The sequence below is a fragment of the Leucopleurus acutus genome (genome assembly GCF_964270905.1).
Source record: "Leucopleurus acutus genome assembly, chromosome: 10".
NCBI lineage: Eukaryota > Metazoa > Chordata > Mammalia > Artiodactyla > Delphinidae > Leucopleurus > Leucopleurus acutus.
In genome coordinates this window covers 80,427,136-80,447,365 of record NC_139153.1, presented here as the reverse complement: position 1 = coordinate 80,447,365, position 20,230 = coordinate 80,427,136, and the positions used below count along the sequence as shown (strand labels likewise).

The following is a 20,230-nucleotide window of genomic DNA, read 5'->3' as shown; positions in this document are numbered from 1 at the left end:
AGCAATCATGAAAAACAATAAAATTTTAGCTGACCTTTGAAGGATGAATAAGATTTTGAGAGCTGGAGGTGGGGGTCCATGGGTGCAGAGAGCACTGCAGTTGAAAAGGATAAAGTAATGGTCATTTCTAACAGTTGCTGTGCTTATCCTCTATACCAGGTTGGGTGAGATAAGCATTACACACATCTTGTTAACGTCTCACGGCAGCCTGAACAGGCCAGAGTATTATTTTTATCCTGTTTGAAGAGTGAGGAAAATGAGGCCTGAAGAGCTGCCATCTGTTTTTGTAAATAAAGGAACAGGCATGGTTTGCTGTTTCATAGTATTTTTTGTGCTCCCTCCCTCCCATTGGTGATGTAACAGAACTGCAAGTTTCTGTTTCTAAGGAAAGGCTTCTGTGAACACAGATTTTACATTCTCTTCTGGTGTTTTTGAAAGTTGTTTCCCCTTTTTTACTGCCAAGGGGCAAAAGCAGATGTGCTTAGAGGGGATGCCCAGAAGTGGTGACGCGTTTGCTTTGAAGTCTTCACACTGTCTCTCCTAGTTGCTCCTGTGACCAGAAACACGGAATCATGCAACAACCAGCTGGGCTCAAGGGGTGGGACTTCCTACAAGGGAAACAGATTTTGCCCTTGGAGAAGGTATCTCACCTGGGAGAGGCTCACACCTGTGATCTAGGCTTCTTTATCTCCATCCTTTAACCCAGTGGAGTTCCAAAAAGTTCTTTCTCTGTACCCTCCAGCCACAGAAGAAAATTTATCAGCGCCCTCATGGGGTAGAAGGAAGGGCAGCAAAGAACATTGTGCCAAGATGACACCTCTCTTCCCTCAGGTTTCCACCCCAGCGCGGGCACACACGCGCGCGCGCACACACACACGTGCACACACACACGCGCGCACACACACACACACACGCAGCCCGCTTTAGACTCAGGCTTTGTATCTTGATGGTTGGGACTTCTGGTAGGTCTGCACGCGGTGTGCTTAACTGGCATGACTTTCGGAAGGGGAAGACCAGAAAGATAATATACCTTCCAGTAAATTACCTGTGGGTCTGGTTTTTCAAAGATAGTATAGTGTAGTTTATGTGTGGTCTGTTTTCAAAAAAATTGTAGTAACTGTAGAAAATTAAAACAGAACCTTTGGAAATAATTTAATACAGCCTCATGTGCTTACAGTAAAGAATGACCGAGGTCCAAGGGAATTAGCTGGCGTGTCCCAGGTTGCTCAGTAGTCCTGGTACTTCTGCTCCCTAATCCTGGGTTCTTTTCATCATAAAATGATGGGCTGGTCTTTGGCCGCAAAAACCGTGTTAGCTCTTACAGGAGTTAGTAGAAGGAAAACCAGATTGAAGCAGGGTGTTGAGTGTGCTGGCTTTTGTCTCTGAGGGTGGAAGTTTAACCGTTTGTCTTCAGACCTTTGTGATCAGCTGATGTTCCCTGAGGGTATCTGTGTGCCGCTGCCCTCCCCCGCAGCCAAACTCTGTTGGAGGACAGTGTAGGGGAAGGTGGTCAGTGCGAGGTTCTAAAGTCCTGTGTCTCGGTTACATCTTTCGTGCAGCGCTGGTAGGTGAACTATTTCTTACGTGAAACCAGTGGTTCCCACTCCTAGTTTCACACTGGAATTGCCTTGCAAGCTTCTGGTTTAATGGTCTGGGGGAAGCCAGGCATTAGCAATTTTTTTTTTTTTTTTTTGCGGTACGTGGGCCTCTCACTGTTGTGGCCTCTCCCGTTGCGGAGCACAGGCTCTGGACGCTCAGGCTCAGCGGCCATGGCTCACGGGCCCATCTACTCCGCGGCATGTGGGATCCTCCCGGACCAGGGCACGAACCCATGTCCCCTGCATCGGCAGGTGGACCCTCAACCACTGCGCCACCAGGGAAGCCCCCATTAGCAATTTTTAAAAGCTCCCCCGGTGAGCCTGTCCTACAGCTGGAATGGGAACCACAGCTTAACAGTTCTCAAACATCAGTGGCATCAAAAATCACCTGTGAAACAACCAGTTTTCACACTGCGGAGCTTCACACCCAGAAATTTCTGATTCAGTGGGTCTGGGGTTAGGCCTCAGATTTTATATTTCTAGCTAACTCCTGGGTGATGGTGCTGCTGCATCGGGACCACACTTTATAAACCACAGGATTGGATTCTCTAGGGTTTTGGCTCTGAAGCTCCAGGCAGGGCTCAGGTATTTGCATGTCTTTTGAGTTCCCACATGATGCTGGTGCAGCTGGACTAGGGAACACATTGAGAACCACACTTGGGGGCCCAGTGGCCGGTTCCTCGTCTTGGCTCCCCAGATGAGCTCAAGCACGACAAGACAGACCACCTGAGGTTTCTCCTCCCATGGCCCCACTTGACCACCAGAGGGAGAGCCACCGGGAAACAGTTGAGGATGCCAAGGCTTCAGGAGATGGTGGTGAGCTGCGGTCTCCGTGGAGAAAGGCGCATCTCATGGGTGTCTGGCTGGCTGGAACATAGTGGACACGCACAGGGTGGTCAGATCACACCTTCCTTCTGGACCGTTGGAGCAGGTCCTTAGGTCTCCCCCTAGCCGGGCATCACCCTCATGTGCGGGTGAGGCAGCTGAGGCCCTCGTGGAGAACTGGCGACCCTGCAGCTGTGCACCCCAAGTCCGGGGTCCTCACTGTGCCACCACAGTGCCTACTCTGCCGCAGGTGAGTTCCGAGGCATGGGCACAGTTCCTCAGTTCGCAGAGGTCTCATTCATGGATCCGGAGACGACACAGCAGCGGAAAACAGTGAAGAGGCTCAGGCTGGACTCGGTTGCCCCAGGCTTGCAGCAGGGGGGCTCCAGACCGGCATCAGGATCACCTGGGAACCTGCTAGAAGTAGGAATTCTTGGGCCCCACCCCAGACCTGCCAGACCAGAAACACTCCCCGGCAATCTGCCTTTCACTGTGCCCTTGAGGTGGTTCTGGTCCTACACACTCAGGTTTGAGAAAGCCTGTGGTTTCCCCTGAGGCCGTGGCAGGGCAGGACCCAAGCCCATGATTGGAAAACTTGGGCCTCGGAATTGGCGAGGTGCCTGTGACGGGCCCAGGGGAACTGAGGGTTCTGGAGAGAGGCAGCCTGGCAAAGCAGGGCCTGCCCTTGTGAAATTGAGTCCCTAGTCATTTAAACCCCCCTTGGTTCACACTCCCTTGTCATTATGGTTTTTTGCCCGGACCAAACTTGCCTCAGCACAGCCCAAGGTCAGTCTGCACAGATTCTCAAATTAATGAACTTTAATTGAATAGGACTTCTCCTGGTTCTTATTTTGTTGGTGATTAGCTTTTTCCCTTTTTCTTTTTTTTTTCCAGTTAGTGACGGGAGTATGGGAAGGCCAGTACAACTTCTTCTGTCAGGGCACACGCAGTGGAGGAGAAGCAGACATGAAGGTATTGTCTTTTTTTTTTTTTTTAATAACTAAATTGTTCAAAAGACAAGATGGCCGTCCAGGTAATCCCTGTGGACATTTTTTAAAGAACTTTAAAAGCAGTATGTGCACATGGTATGAGAACTTAAACAGCATGAAAAGTATAGAATGGAAACTAAAATCTCCCTCTCTGCAAAAAGTAAGTCCTGTTAACAGCTTCCAGGGAAAAAATGTGCATGCATTTATCAGTATTTGTGCTCTACTTATATAAACGGGATCGGAAGGATGTCTTAAGTGTTTTAATCATTCCTCTAAGTGGCCTCTGAGTGTGGTCTGCCGGTTCCAGCTTCCACTCTGGCGTGTTTTTTGGGTTTTGTTTTTAACAAAACGCTGCAGTCTACCCTCAGCATGGCAGTCATTTCCTTAGAGACCCCGTGTGGCACGTTTAATTGGGCAGAACCTGGCACTGGATACCCTGATTCCTTTCTTCCTCTGCCTCGTGTCTGTCACCTGCCCCACGCCAGCCCCTGAAAGCAGAAGTGCCTTTCATGTGGTTTTCTTCCTCCGATGGCTCTGTAGGCTCCTTCCAGAGGGAACAGGAGGCCGGCGGGGATCTGTTAGAGACTTGAAAAGGGTTGGTGGACCTTTGAGAGCTTTCCCTGCCTTCACTCCCCCCAGCCCCCCACCCAGCCCCTGGTGTTCTGGCTAAAGGCACTGCAGAGTGATGCTTTGGCAGGGCCAGTCGGGGGGAGCGGGGGCGGTGGGATCCTGGGGTTGAGCGCAGAACCCGGAAGATGCTGACGGCCCCTTCCTCCTAGATCATCCGCGTGCTCTGGTGGTACTACTTCTCCAAGCTCATTGAGTTCATGGACACCTTCTTCTTCATCCTGCGCAAGAACAACCACCAGGTCACAGTCCTGCATGTGTACCACCACGCCTCCATGCTCAACATCTGGTGGTTCGTGATGAACTGGGTCCCCTGTGGCCACTGTGAGTCGGGCATCTTTGGGGACAGGTGTGAGCGGAAAGACTGAGTTGAAACTAAGGCTTTGAGAAAAGGTGTTGTTTCTGTAGATATCTAGGTCAAGCCTTTGAACGTGGTGTCCAGGTTGCCTTTAACGATAGTCTGCGTGGCCTGTGCACTCAGCAAGCTGACAGAACCTTTTTCTAGTTTGGTGCACATCCTGTGCTGATTTGGCAAGATGAGGGAAAGACCAGATTCCCAGCCTGGGGCACATGAAGAAATCAGGACAGAGTTCTCTATTCCAGATTGTCCCTGATCCTTGTTCCCCTATAATTTGGAAGACGTTTGACTGACAGGGACAGACCAGGAAGATGGAATCACACCATGGAGTGGGCACTGGAGAACAAGCTTTAGCTGTAGTACCTCAGGGAGTCTGCACCTACTCTGATATAGTGACCCTCGCCTTCCTGAAGCGTGTTTAGCTAAGCAGCTTCTGTGACAAGCACCAACATTTGAAGTAAATTCTCTAAGAAGGATGTGGACCGCTTGTAGTCTGAAGTGTCCTGTAATTTCCAGAGATTTAAGTTGTCCCCGTCAGTTTCAGCCCAGGAGTTCTAACATGTCCCAGTCAAAATTTCTGTCATCCATCACCAACAGATTTTGACCAGGACCCCTTGAGTCTATTCACAATATGTTTTTCCCCAGGATAGCACCACCCTTGATTAACTTGGCCCACCAGGATTCACATAGAGGATTTTAGAACCAGAAAGGACTTTCCAAGTACAGCTCCTTCCAGTTTGGGAGAACCCTGAGACAAAAGAAGGGTTGGTAGAGCTCACACCTCATGGCCGTGGGTTACCTGACTTAACTTTCTAATAGAAACGGCACCTCCCCACATTAGAAGAGGACTTCAAATGTCAAAGATCCCACAGGATGACAGATCATCACCATCCCCACCTGGCCGATGAGAAACAACTAGAGAATGGGCGTGACTTGTCCAAGGTCACGTGGCCAGTTCCTGTCATATCCCAGCCTGGTGTGTCTGACGGCACAACCCAGCCTGGTGTGTCTGACGGCACGACCCAGCCCGGTGTGTCTGGCGGCACGACCCAGCCCGGTGTGTCTGGCCGCACGACCCAGCCCGGTGTGTCTGGCCGCACGACCCAGCCCGGTGTGTCTGGCCGCACGACCCAGCCCGGTGTGTCTGGCCGCACGACCCAGCCCGGTGTGTCTGGCCGCACGACCCAGCCCGGTGTGTCTGGCCGCACGACCCAGCCCGGTGTGTCTGGCCGCACGACCCAGCCCGGTGTGTCTGGCCGCACGACCCAGCCCGGTGTGTCTGGCCGCACGACCCAGCCCGGTGTGTCTGGCCGCACGAGGGGGAAACTGGGAGCCTTGCTTGATTGCTCACTGTGAGGGCAGAGGGCGGAGAGTCTGAAAAAAGACCTGCTGGTTCTACTGGAAATTACAAATTAAGACATAAATAATGGGTCTCTCATCTCTAAGGAACGAGGCTCTGGACTCTATTATTGATAAGAATATATGGCCTCCGCACTGCAGTCCTGGGGAATAATTAGGAGGTGATTTCAAAGACCTCTCCAGACCTCAGCAAATGTGTAGAGACGGCCAGCTTTGAACATACCGCCCATCGGCTGTCTTCCCCACATCTTCAACACAGCAATCAGAGGCACTTGGGCAGCTGCCTCTGGGAGTCACTGGGGGCCTGGCAGCAAAACCTTTAGGTGCCAGAGTGGGGCGGGTGGTCTCCTGACTCCTGTGCTGGATGCCCACCGGGTAGCTGCGCAACAGACCCTGGGCTTAAAGCATCATGACGACTGCCTTCCCTGGGTGGAAATTGAATTCTGATTGCATGCCCGTGCAGTGCCAGATTGCTGCCGCCGTGTCTGCTAGCCCCTGTTCAAAAACACTTTGTGTTTTTTTTTTATTTAAAAGGAATCTTGGATTTTATTTGTGACCTGTTACATATAAAACATTGAGGCATCCTCCTCCCCAATTCCCTCTGTTCCTGCAGCTTATTTTGGTGCCACACTTAACAGCTTCATCCACGTCCTCATGTACTCGTACTACGGTCTGTCGTCCGTCCCTTCCATGAGGCCGTACCTCTGGTGGAAGAAGTACATCACGCAGGGGCAGCTGGTGAGTGACGTGGCCTCTTTCCCCCAGGACTTGCCACCCGGGGAACGCCAAGCTCTTCCCGGGGCGCTCTTGCTGCCCTCCTGGCTTCCTTGTTGTTTACTAGCACCTAAGATGTGGCTTTCCCATCCTCTCTCTCTCGATCCAGTTAAACTCCTTGAAGTGGGCAGAGCAGGGCATCGAGTTCATTTCAGTCGATGGAGAGACCGTGCCTGTGAGGGTGCAGCTAGTTGGATTGCGGAGCAAGGATTAAATCGAACTCTCTGACTTCAAGTTCAGCCATTTGTTCTGAGTTTGTGCACAGAACATATGTGTGTGCACATGTTTTCTAATCAGAACCCAAATCCAAGGTGAAACCTGTGTATGTGTTTCCAGGATTTGCTGGGAGGAGCGTGAGCCCAGGGCGCTAGCTTATTAGGCAGCAAGGATGCAGGTGCCGGGCGACCTCTCAGCCTGTGTGGTGGTGAGGGTGGCACTGCTGTGCCTCAGGTGGCGGCCCCCTTCCTGGGCCCACGTGCCAGGGCCACCCAGCAGCTGTTCGCACTTGGTGGTTATTTCCCACCGTCCTTCTTAAAGCTTTCCTCAGCTGTCAGTATGTTATACACCCTATTCCTCTCCCTCCCTGATTTCTTTCATAAACTAATTATTAACACTATTACTACTCACGTTAAAATCCTGACATTTGTTGAGTTTACTACGTGCCAGGCTCTCACGTCAAGTAAGCAGTTTTACATGGATTGTCCCAGTAGCCTGATTTCGTGTTATTACCCCTGTTTTATAGATGAGGACATGGGAGCAATAGGCCAGAGCTAGCTAGCCTGTCGATATTAGGTATTAAACTCTTGGCCCTGGCCTTGCCTTATTGGTACATTTTTTTCTAAGGAAACCAAGCTGATTCAGATCCCTCCAAGCCAACTGCAATTTTTCAATATTGAAAGATAACCTTCTGGGAAAAAAAAGTCCGAGGAGACCTTCTGAGCTGCTTATGTGTTTGGCATTTCGTTATCATCGCTTTGCCAGCGGCTGGACAGGCCTTGTTAATTTTCTCCTTACCCACCTGTGAGGAAGGATAATTGTTCTTCAGCCTCCCTGTTACACTTGAGAAGCGACGCAGAGATCGATTTGCTCCACGCGGCGTGGCTCTGCAGAAGCAGAATTTAGAGCAGCCTGGAGAGTCGGTTTCCCATTAGGCTCTGCCCTTTGAGGTGGAAGATTGCACCCAGTTCGCCTGGATTTATTCTACACACCACTTACAGTTTCTTCTCAGTCTAGAATACTTAACCTTAAAAAAGGAAACAAACAACAGCAAAAAACAGTTCCCTACATGGAAGCACTGAAAGGTGGGCCCGAAATCCAGTGGGCAGAGCCCTGCCCTCCGCTGTTAACTCCTTAAAGGAAGCAGCAGCCACGCCTTATCTTAGCCCCTTCTCCCCATTTCCCTCGGCCCTTCCCCTGCTTCTCAAGATTGACTTGTCAGAAATAATCTAGGGAATTAGCATTATATGCCAGTCAGAGTATAAGTCTGTCTGCCAGCCTCAGCCTTCACCAAACCAGAAGGTCCACGGATAAGGATGGGGAAAGTGTCCCGTGGGATTGCACGTCCTGCGGTGAGGTCCCTGGTCCCTCTAAACGTACACCCCACGCCCATCCTTCCTTTACAAAGAAAACAAAAAACAAAACTCTTGCATCTCCTATACTGTATTCCTGAAGTGTGTGTGTGTGTGTGTGTGTGTGTGTGTGTGTGTGTGTGTGTGTATTAGGTTTTTTAAACGCGTTTTCCATTTTTCCCTCCAGCTTCATTGAGATGTAATTCACATATAGTATTGTGTAAGTTTAGGGTGTATAACGTAATGACTTGATATATGTATCTGTTGTGAAATCTACCCTCAGCAACTGCCGAATGTACAAGGCAGTGTTGCCGGCTGTTCCCCAAGGTTTAGAGAAGATGGTTTCAGTAGTTGGAAGGGGAGGAGTGTATACGTAGGACCCATTCAGATGTATAACGAGTTTGGGTACGTTTAGCATAGGCCCCGTGTTTTTGGAATGACCTCTGTACCTACAGAAAGGTTAATAAGCGTTCCTTCCCAATCTTGGGGGTGCGGGGTAGAGCGCCCATCTGGCGGATGCCTTGGCCCTGGGCCATGGCCGCGTGCTCAGCTGTGTCTCCTCCCCCACCAGGTACAGTTTGTGCTGACCATCCTCCAGACCAGCTGCGGGGTCATCTGGCCGTGCGCCTTCCCTCTTGGTTGGTTGTATTTCCAGATTGGATACATGATTTCTCTGATTGCCCTCTTCACAAACTTCTATATTCAGGTAAATCTCACTCTTCTGTGGCGGTTGAGATTTGGGGTCCTTGCAGCCAAGGCCCTCATTCGTTCCCTATGGGGAGCCCCTGCCTTGGTGGGGCTGGGGTGGGGGTCGCTGCCAATGGAGGAGGAGGTACTGAAGTCTGTCCAGGCCTCTGGAGTTCCAGGTCTTCGATGAGGGAGGCTCGGGGACCCTGTGGGAAAGCAGAGCTGTCCAGCAGGCCCCGTACCGCCTCCCTCGTGGCCACTGCAGACCCGCCATAGGTGAGTCTCAACGCCATGTCCCTCAGCCCCACTGCCCTAGACTTTGGGGCTTAACTAAATGTCTGAAGAAATTTCCATCACAGACCCCAGTTATAGACAGAAATCAGCCTTTCGTCCTGGTTTTCTTACACTTTCTCGCCCCGCTGCTCAGGTTTGGGGTGTGGGTCGTTCCCAAGTGCATGATGTGATGTAGGTTTTTGCTCGTGGAAGGGTCTGTTTAGGGCAGGTTACCTACAGGGGAGCCTGACCTTTTGCAGCCACAGTTGACTCCCCTGTGTCCCGTCACCCCTGGGGCTCGTGTGTTCGTGCTCCACGGGCAGGGCCTGGTTCTGGGCAGGCATATAGGGAGCGGTCAGGAGCAAGGACAGAGGGAGTAAAGCCGGGTCACATTGAGCATCCCTCCCCCCGGGGCGGGGAGGGGCAGAGCAGCATGTTTGCCCCTCCCTGCGCCCCATGCAGGCAGACACCTTTCCCCAGACACACCTGGGGTGGCGGCTTTGAGTTGCATTCACATCTTGCTGGGCTGGTGGTTCATGCTACACTTCGGGGCAGTCACCAGGTATGAGGGAGGTTAAAGGATAGGGCCCGACGAAGCTGAAGCCACACCTGTTTTGACTGCCCTCGTGGCAGAGCACTCTGTACGTAAAGGGCCGAAATAGTTGCCGAAGTCATGAGGCAGCTTTGAAGGCAGAGGATGTGAGTGACAGAAGGTACCGCAGTGGGAGCGTGGAAGGGCAGAGCTGAGTGAAGTGTAAATTGTGTTTTCTGTCTAACTCTCAGATAACATTGATACAGTGAGCCTGTGACTCACTGAACTTACCCAGGCTGAGCCTCAAAGAAATGGAAGAGTGATTGAAACCAGTGGCAAAAAAACATTTTCCTGGTCGCTTGACCACAGACGTTGCTTCTTGATATGATAGCACTGGTCCCCAAAGGCTCTAACGTTAGGGATGCAGCTGGGCCCCCGCCGTGGTTGCCATCTGCCCTTATGCCTTGCAGACCTACAACAAGAAGGGGGCCTCCCGGAGGAGAGAACACCAGAACGGCTCCGTGACGGCCGTGAACGGCCACACCAGCAGCTTTTCTTCTCTGGAAAACAGTGTGAAGCCGAGGAAGCAGCGTAAGGACTGAGGCCCAAGGGTTGACAGCCTCTGAACCCCGTCGTCTGATTGTAAGCACAAATGAATTGTGCCCAATGCTCGTTAACAGCTGCTGTAACTAGTCGGCCTACCATAGTGTGACTCACGTAGGACCTCTTCCATCAGTTCCAAACCCCTAGGAAATGTAGACAGATTACCCAAGTAGGCATAAGATTTTTAACATTTCTGGGCTCTCACAGACCCCTGCGCTAGACTGTGGAGGGCGTGTTGTTGTAGTACACGACACTGCTGTTGCCTTATTAGTTATAACATGATAGGTGCTGAATTGTGATTCACAATTTAATAACACTGTAATCCACACTTTTTTTTTTTAACTGTAGACCATGCATGTGATTGTAAATTTGTATAATAATGGTGTTACAGTAGAGAAACACACATGCCTTAAAAGTTAAAAAACAGGGCCCAAAGCGTATTCGTTTAAATTAGGGTATGTTTCAAGTTTTTATTCATTTCTAATAGCTCTGTTCAGAAAAGTCAAAGACCATGACTTATGAAACTATCGTGTGACACGTAGTTTCAAGTGACTTGTACATGTGAAATCGGCACCTTCAGTTTTGTAATATCGGCTTTAAATCAGGCAGGTTCAAATCTAGTGGAACAGTCAGTTTAACTTTTTAACAGATCTTATTTTTTTATTTTGAGTGCCACTATTAATAATGTAAAAAGGGAGGGGGGGTTCTAAAGCAGTCTTGATGAAACTTAAAATATATATTCTTTGTCTTCAGGATTTTAGGAAGTGTGTAGGATGAGTAGGCCGTTTTAAATTTCAGAATTGCTTAAGTGTTTTTATACAGGAAACAAAGCCCATTTTGCTTTCCACTTGTGAGAGAAGATTTATACTTTTCAAGAGAGATGATTAAATGTTTACCATTTGACAGAGTCCCATAGATGAGCAGTGGGGAACTGGTTGCCAGGGTCCAAATTTGGGTTGATTTCTGTACTATTTGTTTTGACACAAACTTCCTTTGAAAATGTGCCTAGCTTACCAAAATGAATTAAAGGTGGGGAAAGGACCTTAGAAAAATTTAAGGTAAAATTAAACAGATAGCTGCCGCATGAGAGAACTGGGGGATTGGATAGAGATGATTTGTTTAATGTAAATCTAATAGCACCTGTAATTTTTTTTATCCTGCTTCAAATCTAAAGATTTGTTTAGAAATACTTGTTTAAAAATAAGACTGCTTATCATAAAGTCATGTCTCATACCCTAGAGGCAGTGGTCAAACAGATAAGGACTGTTGTGTGTGTCATCTTAAAGTGTTGGAATTTAGCCTCGGAATAACCTTCTCCGTCTGGAGGAAAAAAACATTCACTGAACCACTCGTGACACATCTGAGAAGGTCATTGACAATGTATGAACGAATTGTTGGTTTGATATTTATGTAAATATCAGTTTATCATGCTTTAATTTTGCACATTCATATTATAGGGAGCCAGTTGGTTCTCTTAATTAGTCTTGTGGGATTTCTGTTTGGAAGGAGTCACAGCATCTGTTTACATTTACCTTATCAAATTTAGAATGTGTATATTTGTAAATGTATGTCTTCCTAGGTACTAGTTTGCAAATGTCTACATATTTCAATACAGAAAGTATAACATTCAATAGTGTGCCGTCAAAGTGTGCTTTAGCTCATCTGGATATACCCACAATGTTAAATAATGTCTAAACATTAATCATTAAAATGTTTTTGATTACCTGTGCTTAGTTTTACATTGTTTATATGCTGCTAATTCTGAATGACTGGAGAAAAATCCGCTTTCTTCACCCTCTAGGAACTCACCCCAATAGATGTAAATAATTCAGTTTGGAAGGTTATGTTGTGGCTCAGCTCACAGGAGGAGGGATTGATCCCCACATCGTAAGACATGGTGGTGGCTGAACCCCAATTTCCTTCCTCTAAGCCTTTCCCAGTTTCCCCACTAAAGGCCCCAGCTCGAAGTCCACTCCTTTTTCCTTCCTCCCTCCCTGCCCCAGGCTATTAGAGTTACTTTCCTAGATCTAGACCAGAGGTCTGCACATTCTTTCTGTAGAGAGCCAGATAGTACATGCTTTAGGCTCTGCAGTCCACCCTGTCTCTGTCCACACTGTTCAGCTGCCTTTCGTACAGAGCTCCAAAGCAGTCACAGGTCATATGTAAGTGGGTGGGCGTGGCTGTGTTCCAGTAGAACTTTATTTGCAAAACTGAAGGCCTGTGGCCATAGTTCCCTGACCCCTACTCTAGAGTAATGAGGGCCCACCTGTGTCACATTCTTTGCCAAAGACCATTTCACGTCCCAGGCCCTGCCCCCCCCAGGCCTCCCCCATTCTGACTGACCAGGTCCGTCCACATCCACGATGGAAATGAGGACACGGACAGCCCCTCTTCCTTCCCTCCACTTCATACCACAGAGTCCCCAGTGCAGGCATGACCCTGGCTTTGAGTGTGTTCTGGTTTGTCAATATCGCCTTAAAAATATCATCAGAAACTGAACTTAGTATTAGGGATATCACCTGAAAAATGCAGAGGACTTTGGGGTTTGGTGGTGAAGATTATTTATATCCTTGTCCTTCCCCTCTGGGTCCAGAACGAATTGAAAAGACGTCAGAAAACCAGACTGGTGGAAATCGGAATAGCTCATCTGTCACTGAGAAGACTGGTTGGTGATACGAAGACCACGGTAGGGCTCTGAGAATACCCTGGTTGCTGACCCTGTTGACGTACCACGGTCAGCACTGGCACACCAGTGGTTTGTGGCTGCCCCCGGTCTGTTGGTCTGGTGATGAACTGATTATTAAAATATTTTGAATATCAGTCCTGGCATGTACCCACCTTCGACTGCAAGCTCCCTTGCAGTGTCAGGGTCTGCCCTGATAACCTTACCTGCTCGGTAGTATCTCCCAATCCTGGCAACCAAAAAGACGCCCTCCTCCCCTCAGAGAAATGAGTGGGTAAGAGGGCTGAGCGAGGCCAGACGTGTTCCCACCCTTTGCTCTCTCCTGTACGGAAGTGGAAGGGCAAGTTCACACACCCGGTGGAAAAGGGAGGCTTCCCACTTCCCCTCTTGAGCAGCCTTGCCATTTATAGGAAAGGCAGTGTAGCCTAATGTGGGAAGCGCAGCTTGGGGGCCACACTGCCTGGTTGGAATCCTATCTGTATGATCTTTAGGCACGTTGCTTTAACTCGCCTCAGCGTTCCCACCTGTCAACTTGGAATAATGTTAGTACCTACATTACGGGGTCATTATGAGGGTTAAATAGATTAATGTATACAAAGCTCTTGCAACCACATCCAGCGCAGAGTGAACTCGGTGTTAGCTGCTACCTCAGTCCGCCTAGCTGGTCTCTTTAAAGGAGCAGCTGTTGTTTTACTGTTACTTCCTTGATTAGTTGCTCTAACAATCCTATCAAAAAGGAGAGGAAGTTACTTGGGTTAAATCAAGAGTTGAAAAGAAGGGGCCCTGGTCTGGGAAGATCCCACATGCCGCGGAGCAGCTAAGCCCATGCGCCACAACTACAGAGCCTGCGCTCTAAAGCCCGCGAGCCACAACTACTGAGCCCACGTGCCACAACTACTGAAGCCCGCGCACGCCTAGAGCCCGTGCTCCGCAACAAGAGAAGCCACCGCAATGAGAAGCCCCCGCTCGCTGCTACTAGAGAAAGCCCTCACTCAGCAACGAAGACCCAACGCAGCCTAAATAAATGAACGCATGAGTTGAAAAGAAACCAGCAATTGTTGGGAGTCAAAACGTGTATGACTATGTTATTCCAGATTTTGTCAGAGTTTCAGAATTTCTGGAATCTGCTTTATTTCCTCTCGGGAAAACAGGACAGGTTCATCAGTCTCTGGTCTGGTGCATTATTCCTCCAGATGCCTGACAGCAGTTCTGCGATTGCATCCACAGACACAGTGTATTTCATGTGAACTGATTTTAAACAGGTGTCTCCCACTATCCCCACGTCAGTCGGAGATTTCAATACTAAGCAGCTTCTCCTCTTCAGTATTAACTTGGAGAATATTGTCTTCGGTGGAGAAGGAAGATGGCAGCAGAATAGTGGTTGCCTTAGTTTGCGTTCTGCTTCCACAGCATTGCGTCACCAGCCACTAAGTCTCATTCCAGACATAGATTTAAGACTCATCTTTGTCGCCCTTGACGTTTTTATAAGCTTCATTTTATCTCCTTTCCAACATATTTATGGCACTCACCCAAAGCGAGAAAGTTCCCAGGCTGACGTTTGCTATAGTTTGCACCCAGCTTGTGGAAGACAGCTTGGGCTCCGGGGCAGAAGTTGTAGGAACAGGCAGAGTAGGACCCAGTAACTGGTGATGTAGTGGTGGCAGAGAGCCCATCATGGTGGTCAGTGGCTGTCCCCTTTCTCAGATCATTCAGACTCTCCTCAAGCGTGCTCACCATCCCCTCTGTTGCCCGTGTATGTTTTTTGTGTTGACCACCTGGTTCACTGAGCGCCTGGTGCAGAGGACTGAGTTAGGTGTATTGGGCAAACAGGGATCTATGAGAAAAGACTTCAATCCCCAAAGGAGCCTTTGTTAGACTGGGATCAAACATACACACAGATGACTCCCACACAGGGTGGTTTGTGGTGAGAGCGTGAGATTGACGCAAATCATAAGAGTCCAGGGAGAGAGAATTCTTCTAGCAAGGTGATGAAGGAGAGTTCCTGCAATCTGAGCCTTCAGAGATGACTTGGATTTCTATAGGTGGTGGCTGAAGGTTGCCGGGGAGACAGCATTCCAAGTTCAGAAAACATGCAGCAAACGAGTAGAAGGCTGGGACAGTGAGACACAGCACATTTCACTGAACTATTGGATGTGTGGGAGAAACTGCTTATTTTTAAATTAAGAGGTAAAGTGGAAAGTCCTTCCTCCCTCCCTCCCTCCCTCCCTCCCTCCTCCCTCCCTCCCTCCCTCCTCCCTCCCTCCCTCCCTCCTCCCTCCCTTCCTTCCTTTCTAGTAATTAGCCTTGAAAGAATCATCTGTAGCTATGCCTCCTGCCCAGATGACCTCCTCCTCTTCTCCAAGGGTGACTGCAACAAGAATTGGCACTCATGTCTTAGTTATAAACTGATGGGAGTCATTTATCAGATGGGGCAGACTCAAAGGGGCCTCAGCCCTTCTGAAAATTCCTCGGAACCAAACTTGGGGCACCCAAGGGTATGGATCGTGGGTAGGATTCCATGTTAGCGTGTAAACAAAAAATTCTTAAGTGACTATATCAATACATATTACTACTGGCATTCTTTATTCAGATAATGGGTATAGATGTGGATTTCCCTTGATGGTTGAATTTCACAGTGTTTCAACCAAGCTAGCACTTTTTAGCAAGTTGTGTGCCTTCCCCTTGACGACCTTCCCAGTGAAGCAGCTGCCTATTTGTAGCAAACCATCACCACCAGGCTCCAGCAGCCTTGTGTCTCCTGTGTCCCCTCGTGAAGTGCCGAGGTGGTCCGTCCTTTGTAAGGCCACGTGACTTGGGGTGACCAAGCCCCGCCTGCCTGCTCACCCTGCAGTGCCGCTCACACAGAGCCAGCACCCCTGGTAAAATGTATTTTAAGACCAAGGCCCAAAGTCGGGCCATGCCCACACAAGGGAGCAGAGGGGATCCAAGTCTAGCTTTCCTCAGAAGAGGAAAGTCATGACCCCAAGCTAGGTCCTGAATCCCATCCTCATTTTAGAACTGGGTGTGATGGGGTACGGGCACAGTGTCTTAGGCCACAAGCAGTGCCCCTGTCTGCTGGAAGTGGTCCAGCACCGAGTACATGTTAGAATACAGGCTTTGCTGTTGACTGTGGGACCGCAAACAAGTCACCTCACTTTCCGGAACCTCAGTTTCCTCAACTGTGAAGAGCGCTGTGGGTGTGTGACAGATGGCTGAGGTTAAAGGCAGAGATGAGATTCGGAGTGTTTGGCACAGGGCTTTACAGTAACAGCCACCATTTATTATCAAGGATGAGAGACCATATAGGTAAGGAAACGAGGAAATGTTGCACATTCATCAGTTTTTCATCAGATTTTAAATTCTGTTGCTCGACACAAATTATTTCCACTAGATTATCCTTGGTTGGAGCTCAGTTAATACTAGCTTTTGGTAAGGGAACTCAAATTTCTTTTTTCGATTTTTTTTATACAATTTTTAAAAGTAACTTTCCATTTACAGTTTTTACAGAATACTGGCTATATTCCCCATGTTGTAGCTTGTTTTATACCTAATAGTTTGTACCTCTTAGTCCCCCTACTCCTGTATTGCCCCCCACACTGAGAACCACTAGTTCTCTGTATCTGTGAATCTGCTTCTTTTTTCGTTATATTCACTAGTTGGTTGTATTTTTTCCACTTTTTAAATCAAAGTATAGTTGATGTACTGTAGTTTTTAATCAGATTTCAAAAGAAGTAAATTGGATGTCTTAAATTTAGTTGTCTCACCAAATGATTTTAAGTAGGAGAATTTGTCTAATCATAAGTGGTCACTCAAAAACAAAAATTATCCTTTATAGCACTAACTGTATCTAATTCTGGTAGGACACATCATAAGTCTCTGGGTCTCATCTGTAAATGAGAGGGTTGTAGGAGTGTTCTAGGCCCTTCCATGGAACATTCTGTGATTCCAAAACAGAACTCAGACAGAGCCCCTTGCCTCTCCAGGACACTGACATGCTTCCTACGCATCTCTAAGGCGAGATTTTGAACACACAGTGTACAATGCAGAGAATCCTGCACACAGTCAACCTCTCCGGCTCTGTGGGACCCTGGGCTGCTTGGAAAATACAGCCCTGAAGAGGAATAGTCAGTGTGAAATTCAGACCTTCTTGTCTGGATTTAATATAGCATAATTTTATTTGGCCTGTTTTAGATTCATCCCTAATGTTTGGGGAGTATATTTGAGAAAGAACTTTATGTTTTTTACAGTATGTTTTAAATGTATCTCAATACAGAAAAGAATGGGTGGGAGGTGATTGAAATAAGGCCCTTTATGAAAGGAGGTCAAGGGATTCAAGAACCTCTCAAGTGTCCACACTGGCCCACGATCCAAGCGCACATGGCCTGTGTCCCAGGACCTGTAGTGGGATTTGTGATGAAGTTTCTGAAGAAGCAGAGGCAGGAAAAGAGGGAAGTACCACGTTCAGATAAAAGCAAGAAGACAGGAACACTGATGGAATAAAAGCACCAGAGAAGGAGCGCTGTTCTAGAGGCTTCTCTTCTCCTTTCTATTTTATTGGAGTCTAGTTGATCTACAGTGTTGTGTTAGTTTCTGCTGTACAGCAAAGTGACTCAGTTATACAATTATATACACTTTTAAAGTATTCTTTTCCGTTATGGTTTAGAATAGGCTATTGAATTATAGCTCTCTGTGCTATACAGCAGGCTGTTGTTTATCCATTCTCTATATAATAGCTTACATCTGGCAGCAGCTTCTCTTATGATCTGAGCTGAACAGCTGCGGTGCCCTCACCAGCCTTACAAATCGCTAAAGGGACTCAGCTTGGTTCAGGTGTTCCAGAAGGGAGTCAGGTGTGGAGCAGTGCCGTGGTCTGCATGTTTGTGTCCCTGTTAAGTTCATCTGTTGATACGTAATGCCCAAGGCGATGGGATTTGGAGGTGGGGCCTTTGGGAGGTGATGAGGTCATGAGGGTGAAGCCCTTGTGATTGAGATTAGCGCCTTTAATAAAGGAAAGAGGCCCCAGAGAGCTAGCCAGTCCCTTCTGCCAGGTGAGTTTATAGGGCGAAGATGACCGTCTGTGAGGAAGCCGGGACTCACCAGTCACCGAATCTGCACCTTGATTTTGGACCTGCCAGCTTCCAGAACTGTGAGCAACAAATGTTCGTTGTTTATAAGCCTCCTGGTCTGTGGTGTTCTATCACAGTAGCCCCAACCGACTGAGACGTGTGCCTTGTACCGAGCGACCACTGAGCGCGAGACACAGGTGCTTTCCTCCCCGCGTCAGGTATTAGCATCTATCGTCTCCACGTTACAGATGAGGAAGCTGAGACCCAGAGAGCATGCGAGACCTGCCCAGGAGAGTGTGACATCAGAGTTCAAATGGGCCCACCTGTTCCAATCTGATGAGCTCACCCTGCAGGGAGCTGCCCAGAAGGCAGCCCCTCAGACCAGCTCCTAAAGCACAGGATTACAGCTCCATTATTCCCATGCTGGCTGCTTCCCTTCCAACCAGGGTGATAACATCAGTGTGATTTTAAATTATTTGGAAAGTACACATTATCTAATGAGGGGTTTCAGTTAATGGATTAGAGCTGCTGGGAGAATTGTACAGAGATCCCCAAATATTAAACCATCTGATTTAATGCTTTGTCATATTTAAAGGACTTTTACACTTATGTACTATCTCTTCCTTCTGTGATGCCACTGAGTAAAAGAAACCGCCAAGTCGTAAAAGGTAACGCCAAATCATATCTGTAAATTTAATAAAAATTCTTGTCAGGGGACTTCCCTGGTAGTCCAGTGGTTAAGACTCCGCCCTTCCAATGCAGGAGGTGCAGGTATGATCCCTGGTCAGGGAACTAAGATCCCACGTGCCGTGTGACGCAGCCAAAAAAAAAAAATTGGTCGGAAAAATAATCCCATTTTGCATTCATTATTCTGTTTTTAAAGAACTGACAGTAGCATATATTTACTTAGGTATCGATATAGCACTTATTGCATCTGCATTACAATAAAACTTTTGAGTCAGTTTCTCTCAGACACTGAAGACAGTTCCAAATTGCTTTGGTCACTGGTAAGTATCTGGCGTCTCAGAAACTTGCTGTTTTCCCCAACTCTTGCTGAGGTTCCTGCTCTGTTCTGGGCATTTTGCCAGTTGCTGGGGAAACAGCAATGAAAAGATAACCTCATCCTGGAAGAAAGACAAGAACAAGCAAACCAAATAATTACAAATTATGATAACTGTTCTGAAGGACATAAGCAGGACACTGACATTGAGAATAATCTCAGGCACTGTTATACTTGAGATGGTTTTGAGGCATATGGAAGGATATCTGAGTGTCTGTGTATGTGTTTAAATTGGTACTTATTTTCTTGAGCTGAATAAGATATCGCTGGAAGTTTCCCACCTTCTCTAGGAAGCTGTCAGGAAGGTCTTGATAGACCTGTCTGTTCTCCACCTGAACGGTGGCCCTTCACCAAGCACGAGTGAGCCCCATGCTGGGCTCTGACAGTTCTGTGAGTATCTGGGATTCCTGCTGCTCTCCACGTGACAGGCAGGCTTGTACACTGATATCTTGTCATTTCAGCCCTGCACCATAGGGTGATCTCTTTGAAGATTTTTTTAAGCAACAATTAAGGATTCAAATATAAGCAAAATCCAACTGTGAACGGTAGTACCAATGTCATCCGAGGACACAATGGGTCAACCACTGCTTTTCATGCCTGGCAGTGGCGCATCCTGCCTAGCAGTTGCCAGGGTCCTTTAATGAGAAGAATAAGACAGATCTCCATTTCAGAAAGACTAAAGCTGTGTGGGTGGGTGGGTGGTGGAGGCTGTGTGTTATAATCTCACTCCATTCTGGAAGATGCCAGTATGGATTATAAACAGCCCATTCGATTCTAAGACACTTGAGGGCAGGAACTGTCTCTTATTTGTGTCTAATCCCTAGTGTGTGTCCAGCACAGAACCAGACACAGCAGATGTTCAGTAAATGTTTTGACGAATGAATGGAGTAATCGGGAAGGGCTGGACAACACGATGTGCAGTAAGAAAAACAGGCTTTCCAGCCAATTAGATCCAAGTTTAAATCTCACCATGTGTCATGGACTGAATGTTTGTGCACCCCCAAAATTCATATATTGAAACCCTACCCCTCAGTGTGATGGTATTAGGAGATGGGCTTTGGGAGGTGATTAGGATTAGATGAGGTCATGAGGGTGGAGTCCTCGTGAATGGGATTAGCACCCTTCTAAGAGTGGCAGGAGAACTTGCTTCTCTCTCTCCATCATATGAGGATGCAAGAAGTCGGCAGTCTGCGGCCCGAAGGAGGGTCTCACCAGAACCTGACCATGC

At 48.1% G+C, this 20,230-nt stretch overlaps 1 protein-coding gene across 1 annotated transcript in view; it reads left to right on the top strand.

The window, feature by feature from the left end:
• Positions 1 to 11,916, top strand: part of ELOVL5 (ELOVL fatty acid elongase 5) — a 70,160-nt gene extending 58,244 nt beyond the window's left edge. Inside the window, exons 4-8 of the mRNA XM_082848845.1 lie at positions 3,318 to 3,395; positions 4,192 to 4,363; positions 6,370 to 6,494; positions 8,670 to 8,804; positions 10,061 to 11,916. Of these exons, the coding sequence (XP_082704971.1) occupies positions 3,318 to 3,395; positions 4,192 to 4,363; positions 6,370 to 6,494; positions 8,670 to 8,804; positions 10,061 to 10,192 (642 nt within the window). The 3' untranslated portion in view covers positions 10,193 to 11,916. The remainder of the gene's footprint in view (positions 1 to 3,317; positions 3,396 to 4,191; positions 4,364 to 6,369; positions 6,495 to 8,669; positions 8,805 to 10,060) is intronic.
• The last annotated feature ends 8,314 nt before the right edge of the window (positions 11,917 to 20,230 follow it).